This window comes from Pundamilia nyererei, unplaced genomic scaffold (genome assembly GCF_000239375.1).
Source record: "Pundamilia nyererei isolate P.nyererei 1_Seehausen unplaced genomic scaffold, PunNye1.0 scaffold00023, whole genome shotgun sequence".
NCBI classification, from domain to species: Eukaryota; Metazoa; Chordata; class Actinopteri; order Cichliformes; family Cichlidae; genus Pundamilia; species Pundamilia nyererei.
Window position 1 is genome coordinate 3,958,628 of NW_005187424.1, and position 27,837 is coordinate 3,986,464.

The 27,837-nt window shown below is 39.7% G+C and overlaps 1 protein-coding gene across 3 annotated transcripts; it reads left to right on the forward strand.

Annotated features, from left to right (window-relative positions):
- Positions 1-398: 398 nt before the first annotated feature.
- On the forward strand, positions 399-27,831 carry gng12b (guanine nucleotide binding protein (G protein), gamma 12b). 3 transcript variants are annotated; one of them, XM_005727240.1, is made up of 4 exons: positions 399-462; positions 4,704-4,767; positions 26,861-26,935; positions 27,027-27,831. In XM_005727240.1, exons 2-4 carry the CDS (start codon positions 4,708-4,710, stop codon positions 27,150-27,152), a joined length of 261 nt encoding a protein of 86 aa, XP_005727297.1. In that variant the 5' UTR covers positions 399-462; positions 4,704-4,707; the 3' UTR covers positions 27,153-27,831. The 3 variants fall into 3 exon arrangements, with proteins under 3 accessions (XP_005727297.1, XP_005727299.1, XP_005727298.1); XM_005727242.1 differs by lacking the exon at positions 4,704-4,767 and having other exon boundaries at positions 403-462; positions 26,815-26,935; XM_005727241.1 differs by lacking the exon at positions 399-462 and having other exon boundaries at positions 4,710-4,767; positions 26,815-26,935.
- Positions 27,832-27,837: the final 6 nt, after the last annotated feature.

The following is a 27,837-nucleotide window of genomic DNA, read 5'->3' on the forward strand; positions in this document are numbered from 1 at the left end:
CAAAACAAAACCGCACTTCATACTGAAAATATATTTATGGCAAGTGCAGGATCATTTTGAAACGTGGACGTGGACACCTGCATTTCTACATTTTGAATATCTCAGGTGCAGATGTAGCACAATCAGGATCCTATGAATTACCATCTGTATAAGCCACCGACAGGGGGCGCTGTTGCCTTGTCCAAAGATTAGGAAGCGGCGTGTAGTCCTGCCCAGCAGCAGCCAACATCAGATGACTGAGCGCGTCTCCCGTCACTGCGCTTTCACCTCCACACGGCTGAATGTTTGTTTAATCCGAGCTGAAACTTTTCAGTCGACATTTTTGTCGAGTTGCGAGAGCTTCGTGTGGGATTATTTCATGGCTCGACTTTGAAACCACCACCCCCAAACAAACAAAACAACCACATAAAAAAACAAAAACAAAACAAAGGAACAAACCCGGTTTTGGATCCGAGAGGCCAGGTGAGTATCAGTACAGAGATTACATAAATAATCTTTCTTCATTCTGCTGTGTCCACACTGCTGCTGCTTTTAATAAACGCCAGATGGTAGACTGTGACTTCCAGTCCATTAACCTGAGGCAACAACCAGTGTAAACACGAGGTAAGAGTATGGGAAAGAACACTTTGCAGCTTTAAATGGTTGGCAAAATTTATTGTGCAAATACATGGTTGGTAAACAGGTGTTTCAATCAGCGGTTAGGATTCTTTTTTTTCCAAGAGGAGACATGAGTGATGTCATGGCGATATTTCTGAGAAAACATGCTGGATAAATCTCTGTGAAGGTCAGCGAATATTTGAGAGATTTACAAGTATGATGGAATATTACACTTCTTGGAAAGCCTACCTGCAGCAGGGCTTTCTTTGAATTTAACAGCGCCAGTATTACAACAGTGTGAAAACACTACAGCGTGTTGTGGGAAGTTATCATACTGTAGGTTATCAGGGTCAGAGCGGGGAAACTGATGCTCTTCTTTTTAAACGTAGTTCAGTAAATGTGAGTGAAGTGCTTTATTAGAGCTGCAGTAAACAGTAGATTAACATAGTCTGCCTTAAATGTTTAAACTTCTCTTTAACTCAGACGTGTTTCGGGAGGAGTTGCTGGTCTTATAGGAGTAGCAACACTTCATTATAATATCTGACGTTCCAAGCGGTGTATTTCTCAGGTGAATGTGCTCAGCTAAAATCTGAATTTAAGATGTGAAGTCGCATTCTTAAAGCCTATGCATTGCACAAACTCTTGGACTGGACTTTTAGTAATGTAGATGATAGACTGATTTATGATTTTCCAATGAGGTAGGAGATACATTAAAAATAACTGTAGAGTTTAGCTTTTATTTAAATGTTAATAAGTGTTTAACAGTATTTTTAGTACTTACATTTATTTGGTATTAATCCCTTTCTGATTTCTGATCCGTTTACTCCACACAGTATCTGTTTTGTGGATAATATGAAGACCTGCACTAGTCTTTAGTCTTTTTTTCTGACTTTGAAGACTGCAGAAACAGAGTAGAAGACAAAGAATTGCATATGACTGAGTTGTGCAAAAGCTTCTGACATTTTGCAACATCCAACTGTCAGGAAAACAAACATGCCAGCAATGATAAAAGGAAGTTTGAGGCACATAATTCCCATGTATTGAATCAGTTGGAACCACTTCTGGATTCCCATCTCCAATTACTACAGAAAATTGGCAAAACTAGTCTCAGTTTACTAACCGAGCTAGTAATCTATTAACTCTCAGTTAATAGCTTTTTTGGTTTGTTTTTGTAGCTATGAGACAGGTAATGATGATCATTTTAAATACGTATTGATCAAGATTTTTAGTACCAGGAAATCCATCTGCAGTATTCAGCAGTGTTTTAGTGTTAGTCTGTCAGACTTTTTAAACGAATAAAGGGATGCATTTGAAAATTTTGCATTTAGGGGGCATTCAGTTGAAGCTTTTTTGTTGAGCAAATGTTCGGTCCACCCCAAAGGAAAGTGCAGCATGCCAAAATCTAATATAAAAATTGAGTGTAAAACTGGCAAAGTTTTGATCAAAACAGCTGTCTTTTACACTGCATAAACAGATGCTACATATTTTTCTAAGCGCTACACGTGTTTACTTTCTTTCAGTAGTATGATGACGTTTCTGTGAGATAATTTTGGTATGGCTGTTATTATTATTGAACCTGTGAGCATGTTTGGGGAGAGCATGCAACGTAACTCTGTGTGTCCATGACAAATGATTTTCATCTTTCAGGAGAATTATCTTGTCATGGCTTCTGGCAGTCCAGCGTGACTCCACCTGAGTGCATTTGTGGTGCTGACGTGGGTATGGTCATGTTGCCTGGTTACCCCACACTTACTGGTGCAGACCTTAGCGTGGTTTAATCTCGTGAGAAGGTCCCCCCTACCCCCCTTCTATCCCTTGACTCAAATTCCACGCTCAGCCTCTGGGGAACTCGTCTGTGCGTCACAGCTCTGGTCACAAAGACCTTTAGAGAGAAGTTCCAGTCAACACAGCACAGTCGCCGCCAGCACCCTCGAGCTGTTAGTCCACAGCAATATGTGAAAAATGTCCTCTTGCTTTGACGTATGTCAGAGCTCTCTTAGCCTCCTCACTGGAGCGTGTCGCAGTGATGAAGGTATTATACCCTCAACGAGGAGAATATGTCGCACGTAAGAGGGCTGCTTAGTGCACAAGGCATTAACTGCTTATCAGCAAGTGATGAAAGGCTTTCACAATTAGCTTTCAATGACTTTACCTCTCAAATACTTTCCATTTTTAAACCAATAGTTAGTTACATGCACCCTGTAATTACAGTGTTGACTCTCTCTGTCTTCAAACAAGATGCGGCATTTCTGAAAACTGTGTGATGGCCACCAGGCAGTGTACTGTTCTGTTTAAAGTTATTAGATTGGAGAAGGGCTTTTGTTATTAATATTGTAATATTCAGACCTTCTACAATAAAACCAGTGTAGCTCTTAATCAGTTAATCAAAATCAGACCGTTGTTCACACAGCAGCTGTTTCCTCCAGATGTCATGGAGACAGTTAAAAGCATGGACATTTAACAGATATTTTAATGCAGGGAACTAGTCAGCTACAAGTTAATTGATGCAGGTATTCATCAAGCAGCAATTCATAAAGGTTCTGTAAGTGTAAGGATTCCCTTTTTTTCCAGTTTAAACCTTTATAAAAATACTTAGGATTTATGTCAATATTTGGATAAATGAATGAACAAAGATGTCACTTGGCGTTGTGTATTCTTTTACTATTTGTCTACTTGGAAAGCAATTTTGAAACGAGCGCCCTATAATGTAACATTTCAGACTGAAACGCATGCACAACATTTAGGTGGTTTGATTGAACAAGATGATTGTGTAGTCAAATAAACTCTCTGTATATTTGACTATAACTGCTGTGCCACTTCAGTTCATTTATCTGTCTATAAACCATAGATGGTATGTAGAAGATGGATGTAGCCACCATGACGTCATCTGTTTTTGGGATTCCACATGTTGAAACCTCAGTCTTGGCTTTTTTCTTTGTTGGATTGGCCCTGGAGGTTGTTGTTTTATCCAAACCAACTCACACTCTCGTCTCTTACTTCGCCTTACTTGTTGGCTTTCTCGTTGCTCCCAATATTAGCATCTTAGAACATTGCGTGTTGAAATTTTATTACTTCTGCGTTCTCATCAAAGATTCCTTTAATTTTCCAAATTATTTCCACCGAACATCTGCTGTAAACTCCTTTAGCGGGAGCAGAAATTGCAGCCTCATTGTTGTTTTTCCCATCCTTGTGGCAGGATTAACATCTCATCTGCCGCGTCTCCCCCTGACCCGCAGAGCAACACACAGACCCTGTGTGACAGTAGCCAGGTTACTTGTTCGTGTCACCCTGTGTCTGATCTCAGTGACATTTTGGGACTTGTCATATTGCTGCAGTGGGTTATTTATAGACACGTGCTTCGTTGTGCAGTTCTACATGATGTACAGCTCAACTGACAATTGCATAAACCAACTCCAGGACTGTGTGTGTGTGCTTTGATTTGATATTGAACATGTATAACTACTGTAAATGATGACTAAATAACAGTTACACATTTAAAGTGAATCCAAGTTAATTTGTGCGTTTGAATAAATGGTACCTTCAGTATGAATGTTTGTCCCCAAAAACTCTGCTACTCTGTGCAAAAACCTTTTATGTTGTATTTAATTGTTGCATTTGTTTCAGTTAAGAATATTATTTAGATGTTAATGCTTATATACCAACTCTTCCAAGTATTGCTCAGGCTTGAAGAACGTGTAAGATGAATTACTACTGTGGAAAGAAAATAATAAACAGTGGAAAGTACTAAAAATATTTGAGGATATCTGTTCCTTACTTTAAACCACCAAGTCCTGCCTCCTCTCTGTTGTTGGGACAAACTGCCCAGACACAAAGTTCTCTGACTAAAGGACTGGCCATCTAACTGGTCTCACTGGAATGTGGTAATGAATGCAAGTAGAGCAGTGGGTTGGGTATACCCCACCCACCACTGCTTCACATTTTGTCCTAAATGATGTGGAAACTAGTGTCAGAGGGCTAGCATTCATTAATTACACCGTGGGAGCTCACAGCTCTTTGTTTGGCCTCATCTGGAAGAAATGGTAAACATGAATCCACGATTGGCTAATTTTTAAAAAAATAATATTTTCTTTGCTTTTTCTTTCCAGATTTATGCTGCCCACTCAGACAGAAACACCAAGTACATGCTCCCTGAGAACATTTCGCACACAGGTCTGTGTCCTTGTTTATAGGCTGCCTCCCATCTTTAAAACAACTATCGCCACCAGCCATTTCTGTAATTGCAAGGTGGCTCAGGTTGCAAACATTGTTTCACCAGCCTATTCATTATTAATTAGGCACAGCCTGTTTGAGTATTTCATATCTTCAGACTTAAGGACCATCTGTGAGGTGCTGCCCTCTTGTGTTTAGAAAGAGTCTACACTGTATCTTCTTATATTCTTAAATCATAGGGGATTGCTCTTTAGGATTATGACTTGGGTCCTACATTTACAAAAAGGCATCACAGGTGTGGAATTTGTAAGATACAAATACATGCTACTGATTACATTACTGGTAATGTATGCTTCAAACACAGTGAAACATAACATTTATAATTTGTTTCACTTAACTGTATGAAATTGGATCTTACTCACCCCTGCCCCTGTTTTCAAGCATCCAACTTTATACTTGATAACCCCTTTAATATGAATTTACTGTGAGGGCCTTAAATGGCCTATTTTCTGAGTGGTTCTTCATTTAATATTAGAGGGGGAAAAATGTGAAACATTACTAGATTCAGGCCAGAAAGAAGAAAGGAAGAAAAGCCTGTACACGTTTTGGCTCCAAATGATATCAGTACTTAAAACATTTCTACAAAATCACGATTTAGATCCAAAGAATCTTCTCTAACTAGAAATAGAAGCTGTTTTGATAGCATTAATGAATTAATTTCTCTAAATAATTACCTATGATTAGGTGCATTGGATACTTACTTGAACTAATGTTTGTTATTTTCTTGGTCAGGAAAATATGCACCTAAATATAATAAAAATGTCTTGGCTAATAATTCAGTTAAAAGTATATTACACGTAATAAAAGTCTCAGGTTTGCCAATCAATACGCAAGGAAACAATCTGTTCTTTGTTACTTGTATCTGTTTTAATTAAGAGATCTGCTGCTAACACGATATCAATCTAGGAAATGAAAGAAAAAGCTAGTTTCAGATTAGTTTCTCTGTGGATACCTTCTTACAGATAGTTGTATGACTCAATTCTACAAATTTCCCCCACATGGTGGCAGTATTATACAGTCTATAGGTTTGTCCTTATGTTAGGCGTGAGATAACCCTTTCATTGCTGCAGCATATTGAAGGTCTGTTAAATTAATAACTGATGTAGAAACCGCTTTGTTTTTCCTTTTTCGCTTATGCCATTGAAACACTGAGAATCTGAAATGTCCCACACTGGGAACTCCATAAGCATGCACATCTGCTCATTTGTTGCAGCTGTGTTGGGACTCTTGTGTGTGAATACTCATGTGTTGTGCAGAGTGACCCTGTTAAGAACTTTGCATTTGTTAATAATGTGTGCGTTTTTTTTTTTTTTTTTGTTTTTTTTTACATGTTTGTGTAGGGGTACAACACAAACCTTTTGTCTTTATAGGAACCTGTGGGTGTATAGTGAAATTTATGGTGTGTGTAATGTAAACTACCGTGCAATTTGTGGGGGCAGCCCCTCAGGAAATAAAAGCTTTAAATCAGTTGTAGGTCCAAAGTAAGTACTTTGAAAAATATGCATTCACCTGAATTTAAATCAAACAGCAAGTGAAAAAAGGTGACCCAGTCTACATGCAGGTGTTAAACAAAGGCTCTTTTTGCCTGTGTGCAGGTGTGTTATTAATTGGCTGCAGGGCCTCTGTCTATAGTCTTTCCACTGTGCTAACAGAAACCTTGTGGGGCAATGTCTTGCATTTGGTGGGACTATCTTGGTTCCTCAATAACTGCTTCAATTTCTAACACCTTTTTTTTTTTTACTGAGCAGGTTTAATGTGAGATCTTAACTGAACACAGCAGTTTACTGTGCAAGCGTCAGGATGCATGAAAATTGGGGCTTGGCGTTTTTTGATTGACAGTGTGTGTGTTTTTATATGTGTAGGAGGTTTTTTCACATTAACTTAATTATTTCTGCACCCACGGGAGATCCCAGGCCTCTTCAGTCATGTCCTCCATCCTGTTTCGTAAGCGCCTGCTCATATATGGGCATCTTCCTTTCTTCCTTCTCCTCTGTTGCACTGTATCTACTTCCTGAACAACAACCCCACCCCTCCCTTCGAATTTCCCTCTCACCCCACAATCACTTACTGTACACGCAAACATGCACGCACACTCCTACTCATGCCGGTTAGCAATGGGCTGAGGCAGGAGTGGCCGGCCCCTCTGCAGGAAGTAGTTTGCTCACCAGTTCTCATGCCGGGTAGCACTTATTAAGTTTTTTTCCTCTCATGTCGCACATTCCATGCTTCAAGTTGTTTCTTGGAAAACGTATTTGAAGTGTCTGGGAAGTGAATGCGTTCGATAGCATTTCTTTTTCATCTGGACTTTCTTTTGCACTGGTCCCGTGTTCCCAGAAACTGCAGTGAAACAGAGATTTAAGTTCTAGTATTATTTATGGACCTCTAACATGGACTGGCGTTCACTGGGTGGCCTTTGATTGCCCCGAAGGCTTGCAGATGCCACTTGAGATTAGCTCTTCTATCTGCAGAACTATAATGTAGACACATGTTGGCTTTGAGGTAGGACAAACAGATTCATCAAGTTTGCAAGTCAAAGAACATAAAGTCTCAGAAGTGTGCAGCTGGGGCTACTTCAGCCACTGATTCTACTTGCTCCTTGTTTACCTGTAAAACCCTTTTCAGTGGGAACCATATGCATTAGACTAATACTATAAATCTACTATGTAGTTTATTGTTAGCACAGGAACCTTCTCCATGGCATGCTTTGTGAGAATAAAACAGAACGTCCAGTCTACCCATCATTATGTAGACATAAAGCCACAAATGAATTATTGCTACAGTTTCAGATGTGTAATTACAATGCCGCCCTCTTGTTGCTCCCGATGAAATATCAGCTCAGTCAACAACTAGGTCACTGCATATCCAGTTTCCATCAATAGAATTTTCATGCAACTGCCATGAAGTTTTGCGCACGCATGCATGGTTCAAGAACTGAATACATTCTCCAGTCTGCAACAACAGAGAGTTGTTTTCTAAAGATGAACTGAAAGATGATCCACTGCCATTTCCTTATAGAAAAAATAATTGTAAATAATGGTTAACATGGTAAACATGATCCGTTTCAACATTAGCATTATGTGGGTAGGTTAGCAAGATTTTTGTAATTACCCCAGTTGTGGACTGTGTACATCCTCATGGAGGTAATAACACGGCAATAGGCAGTTAAGCTGTGTCCACACAGGAAGCGTTCAGTTGTCCCTGTACTGCATATCTGATGATGTAGTAATGATCTTCATTAATCAATGCATGCAGCTGTCTGCACAGGCTCCATGCATTGTTTAGCTCCATTTCTATCCTCGGTGCAACTAAAGGCATATTTTTATCCTGCAAACCTGCATTCCTGTTTTGTTTTGTTTTGTTTTTGAGCATGCAACTATAGTACCTGTCCACTCCAGCTATAGTTCACACAAAGCATGGGTGACTTTCCCTTGTAGAGACAAAGCAGCAGCTGCTTGTTTTCATATGTATCTGTCATTGTACATGCTATTGTATAGAAGGTATTAGAAAGTGCTTCTGCATAGCAACAAATGTGCCCCGTTTAAAAAAACAAAACAAAAAAAACCCCCAACCCTCTAATCATGGTTTCAGGGCCCTGACAATAAACAGTGCACACAGGCTGCTTTATCTGTTCGTGTGCTGTGGTGTCCACTTTGAGACGCTCCTGTGCCACATGTCTGCCAGACGAGAATTCCAGCCACCCTGATCTTTGCTGCGGAAGCCATTCAGGGAGTGTTGGCGTCCAGTTAACAAACATAAGGGTTTGGCAGTTAAGAGAGGGAGGCCAAGCAGCCGTCGGGATGTCATCCTGCCCAGAAACTCTGCCTAGCCACTGGTTGCATGCCTGGGATTCTTTTGTACAAGCTGCTCTTTCCTGCTTTGATTTTTTTTTTTTTTTCCTAAAACATTTTCCTCTACCAGACAGTGGCACAGCGAAATATTTTCCAGTCCAGAAATAAGTTGCTTTTAATTGCATTGCCTTACAAGTATACACTTGGTGGTCTGCGCTGCTGTAAAAATGTGCCTTTGATTGACATTCATTAGAGATGAAACAGGGTGGTATGCAGCTCAGCACTGCAGCCACGTTCCAATGCAGTTGCACTGTTCTCAAAACAAACCGCTCCAACTGGTGCGCACATACTTTCCCTGTGAGATCCTGGTCGGTGCTTTGAATGAATGCAGCATTATAATACTCCAAAATGCATGACTGAAAAAGGCTCAGCCACCATCTGAACTCTCTGCACTGGACCGGGTTTGACTGTCATATCATGTAGGTCATGTAGACAGACTGAGGTAATCTTTTGGGAAGTTAAATTGCTTATTTTGGATAATAAGCAGGTCGCTATTGCATGAAACTACAGATTTCTGCACTTTTGAAATCGCAGACCTGTCTAGGTCTTTGTAACCTAATGACAGCATAAATGCTCTTACTGATGTAAATGCTTAATTGCCAAGAGATTATATATTGAAAAGCGCTCTGTTTAGCTTTCATTGTTAAAATCGAAGCAGCTGTGATTCACTTCTCAACAGTGACACAGCAGGTCAGAACATGTGGCAGACAAACTGACATTGAAGTTTTGAAGATGCTGAGAGTGAAATGCAAGTCAGTAATGAAATTATTCAAATTTGGTGTTCAAAAGTTGCTTTAACCTTACTAAATGTATGAAGAGTGAAAAAAGAAAGAATGAAGTGATAAAGTAATTAATTTTTAAATGCAAAAGGTCAACCTCACTTTATAATATTCTGCAAAAATGATTTTCTGTCCGTTGTGCATTGTTTAGGAACTAGAGGGGAAAATGTGAACTGCAGCTTGACTGGTTGGTGGGGGCAGTAAATCCTGTTTATTTGGTGTTTTAACTGTCATGACTGGAAATGAGCAGTATCACTGACTGATCTATTGCTCAGCATGCTTCTGACATGAGCCAAACATGGTATGCATGACTACAACACAAAACCTACACTACATTGTAAAACCTTGTTAAAGCTGCAGTGCATGGAAATCTGAAAAGTCTTATAATCCCTCCCTTCAATGCTTTCTCTTTGGAAAGACGTACTACAGACTTCATTGTTTCTGTCTTGGAGATGAAGGCAGGAGGGGTTGCAGAATTCTTCTTATATCTTACAGAACTGGAATGACAATATTAATGGTTATTATGAGATTACTGCACAATGGCGCCATGTTTAACCTCCTAGGACTTGCCATCCACATATGTGGACATCACATTTTGGGGTATTTCGACCAAAATACTCAATGTTGCTCTACAACGGCCTGATATCCACTTATGAGGACATTATACTGCTGCTGTTCTATCAAAATTTTAAACGAATATCCTCATATGTGTCTTTTTTTTTTTTTTAAAAACAAAATTAGGTAAAAAAAAAAAAAATCTGGTAATTCTTTGTTTTTACATTCATCGGGCCCCAATATGCCCAAATATCAAAGAGAAATTAAAAATGCATGTCGTGGAAGAGTTCGGGTCTTAGGAGGTTAATGGTAGAGCCAGTTAATGTGAAAGTGAGAACTGATTTGCCTTGTAGACTCTGAAGGACTCTCTGTCCTTTGCCCAGTCAAAGATATGTGCCCTAACTAGTAAAGACATGCTTTTATTTTCATTTTAGCTGTAACTATGTTATTAATGTAGCTGGCAAACATCTGGTGTCTATAACAAAACAACTTTTGTAAGTTGATAGAAAACAAAAACAGAGCTGAAAGAGGAACTCGCATACAAACTTAAAAAGGTATAAAATATGATTATTATTTTTAATTTCTTTTTCAGGAAATCTGTTGAACAAGTGTAATCGCTTAACTGCGCTTTATAATTGCTCCTGTAAAATACATTTAAAATATTTATGATTGAAAGTGTGACTGTTTAAGGTGACACATTATAAATGGACAAGTTAAAGACAAATGCTTAACTAAATAAACTAATGTACTTTCAAATAGTAATTTTGTTCTTCTTCTTATTATTATTATTTGGGTTCAGTCAAAATGTCCACTGAGATTGCAGTTGCATTCAGACCAGTTAAACTTGAATTTCCGTGAAAACTAAATCCTCAGTGATGTGCTGTATAGGTTTTTGTCATCCTGAAACTTTCCCAAATGTACTTTGCCTCCTTGTGCAGAGATGGGCGAGGTGGATGTTTCGAATTCTTTCTCAGTTAATAATACCTGTTTCATTGCTCTCAACTCAGTGTATGCAAACTCTCTGGTAATAACGTGTTAGTCCAAAGGGCAGATTAGTAATGGGTTAGGACTGCAGGTTTACAATCAGGTGTCACGAGACATAAGCTGCAAGCACTTGTGTAGTGTCCCTATTAGGACACTTTTGCACGGTGTCCACCCTAGCTGCTCTTACGTCTGCAGCCTTGTCTTCTGCCTCTCCCACGGCTGTTCATTGTGTGCTCACTCAGCTCTGGGGTGCTCTAGAGTTCACCGGAGGGAGAAGAAGAAGGAGGTGGGAGAGTTGTTAGTGTGAGGTCAGAAGGCTGTGTTTTTCTTTCCCATCCCTAGCCTCTTTTTATGCCTCTCTGTCCTTTGTTCGTCATGATAAGCAGTCAGGTGGCAGCAGAAGTAGTCTCCCTGTCAGCCACTATCACTTAACACCACCTTCTCTCACTAGTGGGCATGTTTGATTACATCATGCGATTATATCAACTTCTCTACAAAAACCACAGGAAGCTCTCATTTGACTAAAAACCAGACTCTCATTTTATTTGTGCAGACAGTATTTGCAGGTTGCAATCTGCCATGCAACGTGGTATGCCATACCAGAATTAATTTTTTTGGTTGCCTCAAAATCTAGCATGCACCCAATGCATGTTAGGGTCACTATGATTATTGACAACAAATTTTTTCCAGTTTATGAAACACCAGAACATCAGCTTAGCGTAATAAAGAGAAGAGTTTTTCAAACTCCAAGTGTTTGTTTTAGATTTCAAAAACACCCATAAAAGATGTAAGCTGCTAAACTTGTTTGTGTTTGATATTGGTATGGAGATACAGTTACTGTATGTGTAAATATGTGTTAAACTTAGCAGGTCTTCAGGTCCAGCTTTCGAAGCTCAGCTTGCTCTCTAAGTCATGCCATGTAGTCAAACAATGTAATGCAATAAATATGTGCAGTCTGTCTAATTATCGCATAAATTTGTTAATAAAAACTATATATATATTTTAAATGGCTCATTAAACAATCCACACTTGCATAGTTAAATTAAAACATTTAATCGATTTGTGTTTACATTGCTCCCATCACTCAAATGTGACCTGTGAGTGCATCAGGTTTTGTTCCATTGGCCATTTTTGAAGTAGAGCATATACCCTGCATGGAGTCGGATACATGAACTACAGATTCTATGTTTCTGACTCAGATCTGTCTTGCTTGAGTCTGATTCCGTCACAGACACGACATATATTTCGGGAAGGGAAGTGCTGTTTCTCAGATGCTTATGAAACATTCTGTGTTGCATCTTGTGCAATTGCATTCTTTGAATCGGCTGAGAAATTGCTACCTTAAAAACACCTCATGATGTGAAGTCTAGAACAAAGTAACCAATAGATGATGCTACAGTGGCTATGTTCATGTACAGTTCTTGCTTAAAAAATTCACACAGTATTTGAAGTATGTTGAAAGAATATATTTAAATGTTTAACATTTACTGACAATCTGGATAAGTACTTCAGACACATAGATTTAGCTTGATTTAGTTTTATGTAGGAGGTGTGATAGTGGAGTCATCAAAAGAAGCGGGGTGGCACTGCGCCTGCACATGTATAGGGCTCAGACTTTAGTGCTACACCACTGAGAACACCAAAACTTTGAGTCTGCAAAGTCTATGTGCTGAAATCAAGAACATTTAGAGTGCTTAACTTATTTTAGTTGTAGATCAGTTATCATCCCTGCTTTTTTTTTTTAAATTGCAGGATGGAGTTCTTACACGAAGATAAACTGGGTCTCATTGAGATGTCCTGACAAACCTCAGGAGGAAGGGGTCATTTTGACCTTGGTAGCAATTGCGAGCACAGCAGCTGATCAAATGAATGAATGTGTTTGCTGATGTCAGTTACAGAATAATCATCTTTTTTTTTTTAAGTGAAAGTGACTAAAATTTAAAAGCAACAAATCATTAAAGAAATAACATTGAAAAAAAAAAAAAAGAGTAGTAGCTTCAGATAAACTTTCCCTTTTTAATCCTGGGTAATTGGAGCAACTTTCCACTGACCTGCTTTGCATTGCAGTGGAAAAGAGTAGAAAGGAGAGTAATATCTGAAAAGATGGACACAAAAATCATCTATAAAAGTAATGGACTGCATTGTCTTTGCAGGAGTCTTTTGCACCCTCCACAATATAAATAAAAAATATACTAGATTAGATTTTTACCATCATTAGACTCAGAATTAGACTCAGGATGCTCATAATTTCCTACACGTTCTTACCCTTTTAATCGCATGCTTTCTTTGCAGAAAATGTGCACTGAGCATTGATAAAATGTATGCTAATGAGTTGCCACAAAATGTGGTTTCTTATTTTGCACTTTTTTTTTTAATGGTTGAGTGAAGTGTGAAGTACTGCCTGCTATTAAATGTTCTCAAAATTTAATTTTATAATAGAATGTATATAAAATGTTTAAACCTGCCACCCAGTAGTAAAGGTATAGTGAGTTAGCCTTCCTCTCTGGCAGAACCAGTAAAGAAAGAACAACCTTTGCATGCATGTAAGCTAATAAGTGTATGTGTGATGGTTAGGCATGCTGAGTGTGGGGAAGTGGGGAAAAGGTGAGAGCACTGTGTGTTGGTAACCTTGGAGGAATGGCATGGAAGTGTCAGCTGAATGTGTAATGGTGATACAAGGGAGGACGACCTGCTGACGATTATCCTTGAGCAACAGAGCATGTAAAAAAAAAAAAAAAGCAAGTTGTAGATTACTTGGTTTGACATGTTATTCAACTGTTCATTCACACCCCTGTCTGTGTTCAGTATTGCTGTTTTTGAAGCTAAATGTGAAGCGTCTTGTGATGTGATGCTGCAGTTTAATGTGGACTGAGAGGAATTTTCTTCTCCCTGTTTATTTTCCCACAAAGTAGGGAGTAAAACGGGTTGGTCTTCTTGCAGAGAAAGAACCCTTTGGAGCTAAATGCATCCATTTCTGTTCATGAATAACAGGGTGGTGCAGTTGGTTAGAAGTGTAAATGCTGGATTATTTAAACAATGAGAGCTGTGACTTGTACGTTGGGTGCCATGTGAGAGCTAAAGGTGGTGCGAGACTGAGGGGTTGTGGGTTTACTGAATTCCTATCTGGTGAGCGGTGCATTGGTTTCTGTCTAGACAAAGCTCAGTTGTCGGGGAGACCCATGCAGATCCAGGACTGCCCCAGGCTCCAGGAAGTATTGGTGGGAGAGAGTAGGCTGTTATTTTTTTTTCCTCCATCCTGCTCACTTTTCTTTCCTTTGGGGATTTCAGCAAATGCAGCCTATTGCTGAGAGTGGGGTTTTTTTTGTTTTGTTCGTGGTGGTGGGAGTTTTTCTCCCATGATCGGGTGGAGACAGCTTGGTGCATGTGTGCAGTGATATCAGTGGCATAAAAATCCCACTGCTTTCATGTCTCACACTCACCAGGAAATAACATCCTGAATACTCACATTTACAGATGCATACACACTCAGCCACTTTGTATAGGGCCCATCACAGTTGGATCACAGTTAGAACATTTTTACAAGTAAAACGGGTCTTTAGCTTTCTGATTATGGACATCCTTTGTGTGGCTCAATTGTCTCTGAGTGGCTGTTTACAGCAAGATAAGTCAGAGACGATGACTGTCAGTGAGCAGACAGAACTAACTAAGGGTTCATTAACTCTTACACTCAGCCATGCCTTGAGGGCTCTTTCCTGGAGCCAAGACAGATTCTTGTCTGGAGGATTTAGGGTTGACAGCAGACATATTAACCATTTCCAAAATCTAAGTGACGATAATAAAGTCTGGATAAACACAGAAATATCCCTGCAGACGCCCCGTCCCCTTCAATCTGGATGTCTGGCTTGTCTGGAGTAGGGCGCTAGTAACGTGGTGTCAGGGAGGATTGGGCGATTATATTAAAATGTTAAACTTTTCACTACTGTCAAACAAAGATACTGAATACATTTCTTTGCACTACTTGGGATCAGTAGATAGTTGCCTTCTAACTTTAAAATGAACAAATAGGTGGTAAAAAATGTGAGTGCACACTCTATAACATGTCTTTGTCGCTAATTTTGAAGTGGAAACTCATGTGTGCTATTTCAGGAAAGTTCATCATTTCAGATGCTATTAACAAGACTCAAGTGATCATTTAGTTCAGATATTGCAAGCGAAACCCCCGCGAGAGCTTGTGCATTATTGTCTTCAAATACATTTACTGTATGCTGCTTAAAGCATATGTTGGCTATAAACTACATTTCCCACAATGCATTTTGATTGTTTGAACATCGCTTTAAACAATCGGGGGCAAGTGGGAGAACATCTAGCTTAATGTGATGTACCGCCAGATCTGTTGTTTGAATATAGACAACAGAAACATCAGAATCTCAGCTAAAAGCTCATAAAACCATTTCTTTTCTTTTTTTTCTTTTTTTTTGGGGCCCGTTTGGATCTTTGGCCATCAGAATTGTTGTCTTAAGGCCAAGAAAGATGCCAAGCGGATTTATTTTACCAAGTGGATCATCATGGCCTTGCCATATTGGTCCATTTGATTGACCTTTATTATAATTATGAATTTATTTTATTTTCAGTTGCTACAAACGGGACAGACATGACTGGGGGATAGGACAGGGAGAAAGAATGAAAGAAAGAGAGGGAGAGAAAGAAAACCAAAGGGGAGAAGAGACGGTGAGAAGGGGGGGAAGAAAGAAAAAAACAAACAAACAAAAAAAACAAAACACCTGGGTCACCTGTATGGAGAGAAAAAAAAACAGAAGAGAAAGCAAACAACAAAGAGCAACATAATAAAAAAAACGGCACCATCACAATAAACTAGCTAGCAGTAGATATCAGTAGATACTAAATAATAAACGATATTGTGCAGCACGCAAGATAGACAGCGCACAATGTGCTTTGAGGCAGCAGCCAAGAAAGCTGTAGTCCGCGTCTGTGAATACCCGTGTGTACACCTGTGTGCATACCTGTGTGGATCAGCATGCTTGCATTCCAAAGGCATAAAACCATTTCAACAACCATCAAAAAGCTAAAACGGCAAACAATTAACGAACAGGTGCGGGAAGCCAACATCTCCCAGATTCCAAAACTACAGATTTTGTCACTCTCCAACCGAAATTCACTGAACCAGCAGCAAAAGGAGACGACTACTTTACACCTTACGTTTGAAAAACATTGTAATGAATTCCCACTTACTTTGGCTGTCTTCCCTCACAGCTTTCCCTCAGTGTACTTTGAGACCAGTTTCCCATCAAAAATCTCTATTTTCTGCCTTATTTGCTTGCTCATTACGCACCAGTTTATCATTGTGTACAGTGTTGTTGGCCTCCTTTTTTTCCTCCAAAAAATGACATCTGACAAGAGAGCCTAATTTCTGCTATTCAGTACTAAAGAGATTTCAACTTTCTGACAGATTTTTTTTCTTTGTCGCAGCAACTTTTTCTTTAAGATGCAGAAAACAGTCAAATATCTGGCTTCAGAAAGGGGAGTTTCACTTCTCCGGCCCGCTTAAGATCAAAGTGGGCTGTAGGTGGCTCGCAATGTAAAATGAGTTTGACATCCCTGATTTAGATGGAAAACTTTTTTAAGTTAGCCATCAAACAACTGTTGATGGATTGCAGTCAAAGTGGGTGGATGAAAAAATCAACAAGTTTTTAAAAAGGTGTTGTTTCAAAGTGAGTTTTGCAACAGGTTTGCATGATAACCCCCACCCACATTAATTTCCATATTAATAGCAACAGCTGCTGGCTGGCATGTTGTCTTGCATCTGGCCGTCCAGATTTAGCTTCAGACATGGTGGGGTAGTTCCTCTTTTGTCCGTCTGTTGCTCTTCTGTATTTGGCAAATAAAGGCAATATCTCCCAAAGCAAAATCTAATTTCTTTGGAAAATAATCAAAGCAGAGGGAGGAGGAAACTGAATACAGCATGATAAAGTGTAGTAGAAGAGAGCAGCACCTGGTTTGGGGCTTTTTAGCTGCTTGTCTTTCACTAAATTCCAAGTACATAAAAGACAAGTTGCCAGAACTTCAAAGAGCATTCTAATCTATAGATGTCATTCACTGTACCTCTCCACAGGGTGTGTATGAAAAAGACCAAGATGAACTTATTTCTCAGGGAATCAGAAGCACATTAGTCAAAGCTTTGAACTTTTAAACGGCTGCGCCTGTCTGCAGGCTGTGTGACCGAACATGCACACGCTCTCAAAAGAAACCTGTTTTTCCGCACATGGGGCCCAGGTGGGAAGAAAGGACAGGCAGACGGAAACTGGAGTGAAAATCTGTTGTCCTAAATCTGACCTCACCCTTGGTTTAAAAAAAAAAAAGAAAAAAAATCTGCATGCCAGTAGTTCAGGAAATGGATGTAAAGTAAAGTGAGAAGCTCAGAGAGAAACTTGCAGCCTGTGACTCAGCGGCTCGGAACCCCGATCTCCTTTTTAATCTGCAGCGCAAACACCGACACCTTCTGTGATTCTTTTCATGTCTGCTGACTTCACACAGTTAGGTGTTCAAAGCTTTTTGGACAGCACCGCCGACGCCTTTAAAGTCTGTCACCATCAAAGCTTGTAATCGATGATGCTCATGCACACATTGAAATGTTATAGCATTAGTCATACAGTTTGCCTCCTCCAACACCCAGAAGAGACGCTGTGTGTTTGTCTCTCTTTGGGAGGCCTCTGTCTCTTTCCTCTGCACGCCTGACTGGGCAGTCTGGTTCCCTGATAACATCAGGCTGTCTGAGATTAGTGCTCATGAGGGCGCAGTTAAACTTGTAAAAGCTCACAACTCCTGTCCCAGTTGCCTCTGTTGCGAACAATGCAAAAATAGCTGTTGTGAGTGTGGCACAATACTGATAGCCTGTCTGCATTGTCACTGTGCCTCTCAAATGAGCCTAAGCCTCAGAGCTTATTGTAGAGGCTGCCACAGATCCTGGCCCAGGAGTAGACTGTGGAGCCTGCCGGGGTTGTCTCAGTGTAAGGGACAGATAACCGAGGTGCTCTGTGTCCCATGGAGCAACACTTTTGTAACTGCAGCTGATAACTAATCATACAGGACATGGTTAGTAGCCTGCCTTTAGTTGGGCAAAACAATGAATAACACCTTTGTATGCAATAGATAGGAGTTAATGAAGCATTTGTTCTTTATTGAAGCAATTAAGTATTATAAATAGTGATATATTGCAGCAGAGTATTGAAATGACATAGTCCATCCAAAGCTGTAGTTGCTCCCCTTTGGCTTGTAACATTGCACAGAGATCTGCCTGACCAAACACTCTTAATGGCTTACTGACATATTATCATATGTGTGCTGAATCCTTCAGATCATCAAAGAATTTGTAATGTTAGACATACACAGTCCGAGAAAAGACAAAATGAAGATTTGAAATGAAAATTTGATTTATTAAAAGCCAAAAAATATCCAAACCTGGTCCTTTGCGAAGAAGTAATTACCCCCTAAACGTAATAACTGGTAGCGCCACCCTTTGCACTCTATCGTGTTTTGTGATAGCTGTGATAGCTGTGATAGCTTCTTCGCTGATATATATATATTTTTTTCAATTTAGCCACTTTGGAGGGGTTTTGAGCATCTCAATGTGATTTAAGTCCAGACTTTGACTTTTACATATTTTTTAAAAAATTAATTCATTTAATTTGCTGGAGTATTTCAGAATCATTTGTACTTGGTAAATGGCCTGTATTTGTATAGCGCTTTCCTAGTCCCTAAGGACCCCAAAGCACATTGCACCCACATTCACACACCAGTAGGCAACGGGTGAAGTGTCTTGCCCAAGGACACAACGATTGAGACTGTCCAAGCCGGGGCTTGAACCGGCAACCTTCCGATTACAAGCCATTTCATGCCAGATATAACAGGATGCAAACCTTCCAGAAATATCAACTTTTGTCTCATCAGTCCACAGAATCTATTCATCAAAATGTTTTTTTGTGTTGTTTTTGGTCAACAGTGGTTTTCACCTTGGACCTCACCGGTAGATTCCATTTTTGTCCACTCTTTTTTTTTTTTTTTTTTTTTTTTTAATATTCTGAACACTGACCTTAACAGAGACAAGTGAGTGCTGCATGTCCGTAGTTCTGGGTTCTTTCTTGCTCCTGGAGTAATTTTGGTAGGCTGGCCACTCCTGGGATGGTTCAAGGTTCTTTATTTGTCACATGCATAGTTATACAAGTATAACACACAGTGAATACTGCAAGCGTTTGAATTCTGTACATTAATATGAATAGACATCTGACTATTTTACAGGATAGACAATATAAACATATTTAAAATTAAAGGAATTTGGAATGTACATTGTGCCTTGGTTTAGTGTCTGGAAGAGTCCTGTCTCAGTCAATTACTGTATAGATGATGTGAGAGGGCGGGTGTGTGTGTTTAGGGCCCGGATGGCTTGGGGATAGAAGCTCCTCTTGAATCTCTCTGTCCTTGCCCGGAAGATGCGGAACCTTCTACCAGATTGCAGAAGTTGGAACAGTTTGTTGCCAGGATGGGACGGGTCCTTCAGTATCTGCGCTGCTCTAGTCCGGCATCTCCTGGTGTAGGTGTCCTGAAGCGGGGGGAGAGCAATCCTGCAGCAGCGTTCTGCTGTACGGATCACTCTCTGGAGAGCTTTTTGGTCCTTCACACAGCTGTTCCCAAACCACGATGTCATGTTTTGTGTGAGGATGCTCTCCACAGCGCCTGTATAGAAAATCCTGAGGATCTTTGGAGAGACCCTGAACTTCCTCAGTTGTCGTAGGTGATACAGGCGCTGCCTAGCCTTTTTGGTCTGGACCTGAATGTGGGCAGCCCATGTCAGGTCTGAGGAGATGTGGACACCAAGATACTTGAAGGACTGCACCCTCTCCACTGGAGCTCCATTGATGATAATGGGCTTGTAGTCTCTCTGCTGACCTCTTCTGAAGTCCACCACCAGCTCCTTGGTCTTCACCACTGATCCCAGTTTTTGCCATTTGTGGATAACGGCTTGCAATCTGGCTATTAGTCTTTCCAGACTAATAGATATAAATAACATTGTTTCTCATTTGTTCTTTAGATCGTGGTATGATGTGTTGCGTTTATAGATCTTTTAGCTTACTTCATATTATCAGACAGGTTCAGATTAAGTGATTTCTTGATTCAACAGTATTTGAAATAATTACACCTGTGTGTCTCTATTGAAATTGAGCTCAGCTTTCCAAACAATATGGTTAATTATTGTTAAATAATGAGTTAACTCTGAATTGAATCATCATGTAAAAAATGCATTTTGTTTTTATTCCGGTTATCTTTGTCTATTGTTGTTATTTGTTGATTATCTGTAAGTGTGATGAATATTAAAAAAAGAAATCAGGAAGGGGGGAGTGCTTTTTCATGACACTGCCACACTGTTGACAGGCAATGCGTCAGTTCTAACCCAAACCCTGTTATCAGGATGAATACCCTGGTGCGTGTCCTGCTTGCACTTTGTTTGTTTTCTCCACTTGCTGATTTGCTTTATTTTTCAAGGTCCTTTTCCTGTCGATTAGGGTTAGGAAAATACTGTTTTTCAAGTTGAAATATGCCCTCTCACAATAACCTTGCTTGTAGGAGTTTTCCGTTACACCCACATATCACTAATGTCATCACCCAGTGCGTAAGGGTCCGGAAGCTAAAGGACACCTTGTTCCTAAATGAGCCATGTGAGCTTATTTAGTAAAACAGAACTAAAAGCCTGGGGATGAAAATGAGCTGAATTGATGCATAAAAATCTAGAGCTGTAATTAGCCTGAAACATGCAAATCAAAGACCAGCAAGTGGGCTGTAAGCCAGCTAAATAACAGGCTTCAGTATTCTATTGCAGTGCTTCTCAAAGCATGGAGGCATGGAGACACTGCAGGTTGGGCACACATGCAGGTGGAAGTGCATCACCTTGGGAACTCTTACAGTTTGGTTTTCTGTTACTTTTTGTTCTCACTAGCTTTTTACTTTTGTGGTTACTCTCATAACTCATGTTTTAAAAAAAAAAAAAAAAAAAAAGCTTAAAATTGCTCACTTCACAGTAACTCTGTTTGGAAATGAAAGCCACTTCAGTAACCCAACCTGCCATTACCCAGTGCCACAGGACAGGACACTTTGTACCTAAATGAGTCACAAATTTAATAAAATACCACTAAATGGTGCCTGGGGAATGAGAACGAGGTGTATCGATATAACGCGCAATAAATCTCTAATTAGCCTAAGGTTTGCACGTCAAAAACCAGAAAACAGACCAAAATGTCAGTTAAATAACAAGTTCACTTCTCAAATTGTGGGTCTTGGAGCCACTGTAGGTGAGACGGGGAGATGCCAAGTGAGGCTTTGGAACTGGAACATGCCAAAAAAAAAAAAAGAGAGCATGAGAAGCATGCAGTGGGGCAATTTAAGTCATTTGTAAAGCATCAAGAAAATGCTTTTGAATGTTGCACTGAAAATTAATTTGTTCAGTTGTATGTTTGCGTGTGCCTATCTTTTTCCACCCTCTTGACCATTTCACTCTTGAAAAAAAAAAGAATTGTCTCAGAAAGGTTAAACACAGAACATAATTTTAAAAAATGAAGAATTTGCAGCACCAACAGCCAATTCTTGAACTCTTGCTAGTCACGGATGAAAACGGGAATAGTTTGAGCTTTCCATAATGAGTTTTGCAAATTTTTGTAGCAATCACTCCTGCTTTGAGATTGTTAGGGAGGAGCCTGTATGGACCAAAGAAATGATAATAACAGCTAAGGAGTATTTCAGTACACATATGGGCATGTGATATGTCAGTAGGTCATTAGAGTATTTGGTCAGGCAGCAGATCTGTGTGCACTATTACACACCAAAGGGCAAAAGCTGCTGTCATAAACTCTGCAGGACCTCTGTGCTGGCACTGTGAGGGCCCACCTGTGCAAAAGCCCTGAAGCCACATCAAAGTAAGCCCTCCGCTGTAAAACTTCAAATATGTTTTCATCAATCCTTTCAGTATGCCACATGTTTACATTTGCCACACATAAGCACACACGCTAGATGCAGACAGGCGCAACACAGCTGAAGACATTTCAGACATTCTTTTGGCTAGCAGGATCTTAAAGACTCTGCCGCACTTGGAATCACACACCCGCAGTGATAAAAGTTCACTACTTGTTTATGTTTGTTTTACTGGAATGAGTGCACTTTTTTTTTTTTTTTTTAAACCACGCATTTGTTTAATTGAGGTCTTATTTCAAAAATAAAATTTCTAGTGTACTAAAAAGTGTTCCTTGCACTAGGAACTATCTGCATATAGTGCAGTGGTGGTTTTAACTCAGGAATACTTCATGTTTTTCAAGAAGTATAAAACATAAACAAGCTCATTCGGGGCAAATGAGCTTGTTTATGTTTTTTGACTTTGGGGCAAATCCAGGTTAAACGTTTCTTGTATTTGAGTATGCATGCTATAAACCAGTCCGGTTTGCCTCACTACAGTACATACATATTACGGGAAAAGTATGGGAGTTTTTTTTTCTTCTTCAAGAAATATAAAAATACTCATTTTATTCAAATAGCTTTAGTACGGTCAGAATCTTAAGGAGAACCTACAACAAAAGTCACATTATTGACATGCATGAAATTTACAAATAATTAGTTTATTTTGATCCCTCAGAAGCAGAAGGGTTACTGTAACACTAGTCACTGCCTTGACTTATAATAAGGGATTACTTGGAATCCAGCTCATTTCAGGAGAGGGACCTCCCTGTATCAGACAGTTCCTTTGAACGAAGTTGCACAGCAGAGTCTGTGTGTGATGAACCAATCCTGCTGCAAGGATCTGTAAACCCATTCACCTCTTTCAGTCTGGCTGCTGAAGACAGTATGCCACATCTGGTCCCTGCGGTCTCCACGTCTCTGTGACTGGTGGACGAGCACCTCCCAGCAGCTACTTTTTAGCTGTTCTCATGAGTTGTTTTTTTTTTTTTTTTTTAACATGAAACTTGTTTTTTATTGCAAATAATTTCACTTTGTTTTTCTTATGAACTTTTTACAGCCTTCTATAGAAAGTGGTATAGGTTACAAATCTTTTCACAAATCAGCAGCAGAGCCAAAATAAATCAAGCAATTTGATAAATCGGGAAATAGCACAAAGGTTTTAAACCTTTTATCTGTTTAATGTGCAGAAAGAATTGTCCATGCTTTTACTTTTAGTTGTCTGGATGTGCAGCTCAAAGGATTATCAGGTAAACATCCTAATTTCAGCTCTACAGGAAATATGACCACTTAGCACCTGTACTGAGGTCATTGTATTGGCTTTTGCTTGTTTTAGAACTAAACCCCTAATACTTTTTTTCTTCTTCATTGCCTGCTTATTCTGGGACATCAGTCAAAAGTGGTGAAGTGTTATGGATCTTATGGGTATATTCTTAGTTATTTTATTTATTCACTTGCCCACGTCAGTCTGTTGACTTAGTTTCATATTATCTGACTAGGTTTGTGCCTGCAGCCTCTGTGGTAGCTCGTGCTTTGTGCAGCACATTGTGAATCCACCTAGAATGAAATGTGCTGTATAAATAAGTTCTGCTTTCTTTCTTGCCTAATAGTTTAAGTGAGAAGCTGAATCTCTAGAAAAAAAGTACATTTATTTCAGAATGTTTTTATTTCACTCTTTGTATTTTAATAACAGCATGGACACAAACTGGCATGATCTGACAGTGTTCCACTGAACTTCTTGAGATGCCAGGAATACTTGTCTTTGAAGTGCCCCCACAAATGCTCTTTGAGGTTGAGGTCAGGTAGCAGTCCACACTCCTTGGTCTACTTTGGTGTTCAAGTAGGCCCTCAAAGCTTTGAGGTGTGTTTGGATTCATTGTCCTGCTGCAGTATGTATCATTCTCCAGAAAAATGCAGGGTGGAGCATCTCTCTGAAGAATGGAGTGTGGCTTGTTTTTGGTCAGGGTTTCGATTAAGTTCAGGTACTCGGCTCCAGGGTAGACACACCTGGTCTGCTGGAAATGTGAGGCATAGCCAGGTTTACTTGCTTTCTTGCCTGATGGTTTAAGGCATAGCCAGTGAGGGAACAATAGCTAAAAGTTGCTTCACCTAAACAACCTGAAAGCCACCAATCTGCTTCACTTTCAAAGCTGTCATACAACTAGTGCAATCTTAAGTGGATCTTCTTAATTATGCGTCTAATTGACAGCAATTCCATTACTGAATTTGTTTATCTATTAAATTCTTTAATTCCCTTGACCCAGTTTTATATGAGCAAAGTAGTACACCTATAGAAGTTTTCTTTTGGATCAGTATATCTGCTATAATATTTGAAATTCCAAACAGGTTACTCATGCTAGCTGTAGCATGTTTGTGCAGCATTCCTTTTCATTTAGGCATAAAATGTGCTAAGCAGGATTGCAATATTTAGAAGGATAAGCTGCTTAGTTGGGAAAGAGTTTTTTGGACTCTAAAGTGTACTTATTATGGCAGTTTGTATGGGGAATAATATGCAACAGGGGGTCACAGTTTTTTAGGGCATAGTGCCCTTTGCTATACTAACATTAAACATGCAAGCTGCAAGTAAACTTACACAGCCATACCAGCATAGGTATGGAAGCCCTAAATACCTTAGATGTTTTTTAGTCTGTGACTTGTGTTGCAAGATGAAAGGTCTCTACACTTCCATCTCAAAAATCGAATGTTTAGATCAGTGTAAACAGTCACTGTTACCCAGCGCTTTTATGTTTCTGGTCTCGGGGCTTGATAGTAACAGCCAGCGTCACACAGTGTCCGTGCAGACGTTAGTGGGTAGTTACTAACCCTGCTGTGACGCAGCTCTAACCTTTTTCAGAGTCCACTCCTGCCTGGCCAGCACAGCTGTGTTGACGAGAGATGCATGACATGAAGTGGTAACTTCCTTTGTACAATGAGTACACAGGTCCAGAATGTTGTACACGAGCCTGACAGTAAATATGTGCAATCGTGCTTTTGGTTTTAATGTCAGCATGCAGGTTTTCAGGAAAGCTACCTTGACAACTGCCTTGCAAAAGCCTTGCACTCCAGCAATAACAGCTACACTTTCTCTATCCTAGGTTATTATCCCATGTCTGTAGCTTCTATTTTTAGCACCTCCACCCCATATTTAATCATTTATACTTTGGAGGGTAACAGGCGATACTGCTTCCTGTGGAGGAAGCGGAAAGGAGTGGGTGGGTGAGGGGGGGGTTAGAGAGATGTATGGTCTTGTCTTTTTTTCTGTAGTCAGTTCTGCAGTTGCCCATGTTTCATCTCCCTTCCGTTTCAGCGTGTTCCCCTCCTCCGTAATATCCTGCACCAGAGCACAGAGCTAACATTTACTGCACCACATGCCAAAGGTTATTTTTGTCAGTCCCACAGAGCTGCTCTCTGCTGTGTTTTCTTAATGTGTTCCAGGAACAAAAGCTGCAAATTATCAGCTGAACAATTGCTATGCACAGTTTAAGTTCTCAATAAAATTGCTCAACAGTGCATTTACTGTGTTTTACTCTAACTTTGAATACAAGACATTGTGTTACTCTTGCGTTAGAGACTGTTTCTGGTTTTTAAAGGAAATTGCTTTTAGTGGAGAAAACAGAAAGGAAACACGAGGTTTTGTTCAAAGACTGCTTCCCCTTTGAATTCTGCCTGACAGTTGGCTAAAGTTAAATGTAAAAAATGGCCAGCGTGTCGCCTCCCCTACGAGCAATGACGTAATGAGTCGGTAAAAGCAAACCAATGTATCCTGGAAGTGGGAATTGTGAAACTGGGTTGGGTCACAGCTTTTACGCATATTGAATGAATTCAGGATTAGGTCAACTGCCACTTCTGAGAAGTTGCACAGTTATAGTTTGTTTCAGCTTCCACATTTTAGTAACTTGATTTCTTATATCTAAGGACATCATGCATAAAACCTCTAATGCGTAAACATGCAGCTTTGTATTTTTTCTTATAGCCCTTTTTTGTTAGTGAGTGCCTGACTTGCCAATAACTGAAATATTTCATGTATTACATAGATTGTTGCAACATTTTTATGCAGACATACACAGTGATATAGACTGTATCTCAAAGATGGTTAAAGCCATTGGTCCTTGATGTTTTGTCTAGAACCACCTCGTGTAGTGTCAATAAGTGATCTGTCATTTGATTGGATTTTTACTTTCCTGGGAGAATCTTATGACAGGTGGAGGAAAATCAAGCCAATTGATGTCAGGTATGACAAATCATGCCACAATGATTTGTCGTTGGGTCATGAAATAAAATTGCACTTCCCACTTAGTACATCAGCATTCATTTTTTGGCAGAAGAGACTTTTTTGTGTTCTTTTGTTTTAGTCCGAGCCAGATTCCTTCTTGCTCCGTTTCAACTTTTATAGCTCTATTTCACATCTTTCCTCTTATTGGTATCATTTTAAAACAATTTTTTTTTTCAACATTTAATTTTGTAACTTAATATTGCATTTAAATGCAGTAACCTTAGCAGAAAGGTAATGTGCAGCTGGGATATGGGAGGTATCGAAAACCGCTTTTAAGCCAAATAACTGCAATTTGACTTGATGCTAAGCTCATTCGTCTCTATATACTAATAGCATCAAGTCTATGTTCATCAACTTAGATTCTGTTTTGTTGCTGTTATAGCCTCACATGTATTTTTAGCAGCAGCTTGGCCTTTGTGTCACTTCTTTAATCTCCCGCAGGAACATCTTGTTGCCAGTCAGCATATCAACAAATTAATTAGACTGCGGTTTATTTGGTTTCCTTTATCTAAATACCAGATGCATCTCTACACTAATTAACGTGAATTCAGTAAGGATCATATTTTGTCTTACACAGGTTTAAGCACAGCTGTCTAAAAACTGCAATGTCATCAAAAATGCAGAGCTCCAGTAGCATAGTTCAGGCCAGACGGACGGTGCAGCAGCTGAGGATAGAAGCCAGCATCGAGAGGATAAAGGTATGTCTACAGTCACATTCACACCACTATGACTGTTCCACTTTTTTTTTTATTTTTTAGGAGATTGGTGTATTTACTGATTTCTTTGCAGGTGTCCAAGGCTTCATCGGAGCTGATGCGCTACTGTGGAGAGCACGCCAAGAATGACCCGCTGCTAATGGGTATCCCTGCTTCAGAAAACCCTTTCAAGGACAAGAAGCCTTGCACAGTTTTGTAGGGAAACACCTGAACTCTTGCTTTTGATGCTAAATCCTATGTGTAAAAGCTCTGCTCACAACTTGCCTTAAGGCCAGTATACCCCTTAACTTTTTCACATGCCTGCTTGAGTTTGATAAGGAATGTAGTCCTCTCTGCCTTTTAGTCAAATAGCTGTGACACCAAAGAACGGGCAGAAGGCTGAAGCCGTTGCCTCTGATCAAAGCTGCGGCTCTAACAAAGATGATTAAAAGTGGTGGCTTTTGTTTGTCTGCACTGTAATCTGACAGGATCTGGAAGGCCACAGACCTCAGCCTGAAAGGAGCTGAGAGTTGGGAGAGTTGATGACTGTAATTATGACAGCACGTATAAACAAGCCCCCTTCAAGTCATTGGTCTAATCAGATTTAGGCTTTGGGTTTTCACTTCTTGCTTTCATCAGGAAACGGTTTGTATTCTGTTCAGAATGAGACTATTAACAAGATAATGATATCCTGTCAGATGAGTTAACTGTCCAAACTCTAATGGACCTGCATTTCTGGGATAAACAGAAAGGGAGGTCCATAACCACTGATGTACTTTTTATTGTCACGCATTTCGACTCAGAAGAAATGGTCTAAAATCATCAAAGGAGACCCATTATGATAATTTCCAGCTCCGCATTTTATCCTTAGACTCTACTACAGTAGTTTTATATGATTTTACAAT

Excerpts from the sequence above, each read along its gene's own strand:
- gng12b (XM_005727240.1), top strand. The coding sequence starts at position 4,708 with ATGCTGCCCACTCAGACAGAAACACCAAGTACATGCTCCCTGAGAACA. Across the intron at positions 4,768-26,860 it reads TGAGAACATTTCGCACACAG|AGCTCCAGTAGCATAGTTCA; the intron begins GTCTGTGTCCTT and ends TCAAAAATGCAG. Across the intron at positions 26,936-27,026 it reads CCAGCATCGAGAGGATAAAG|GTGTCCAAGGCTTCATCGGA; the intron begins GTATGTCTACAG and ends ATTTCTTTGCAG.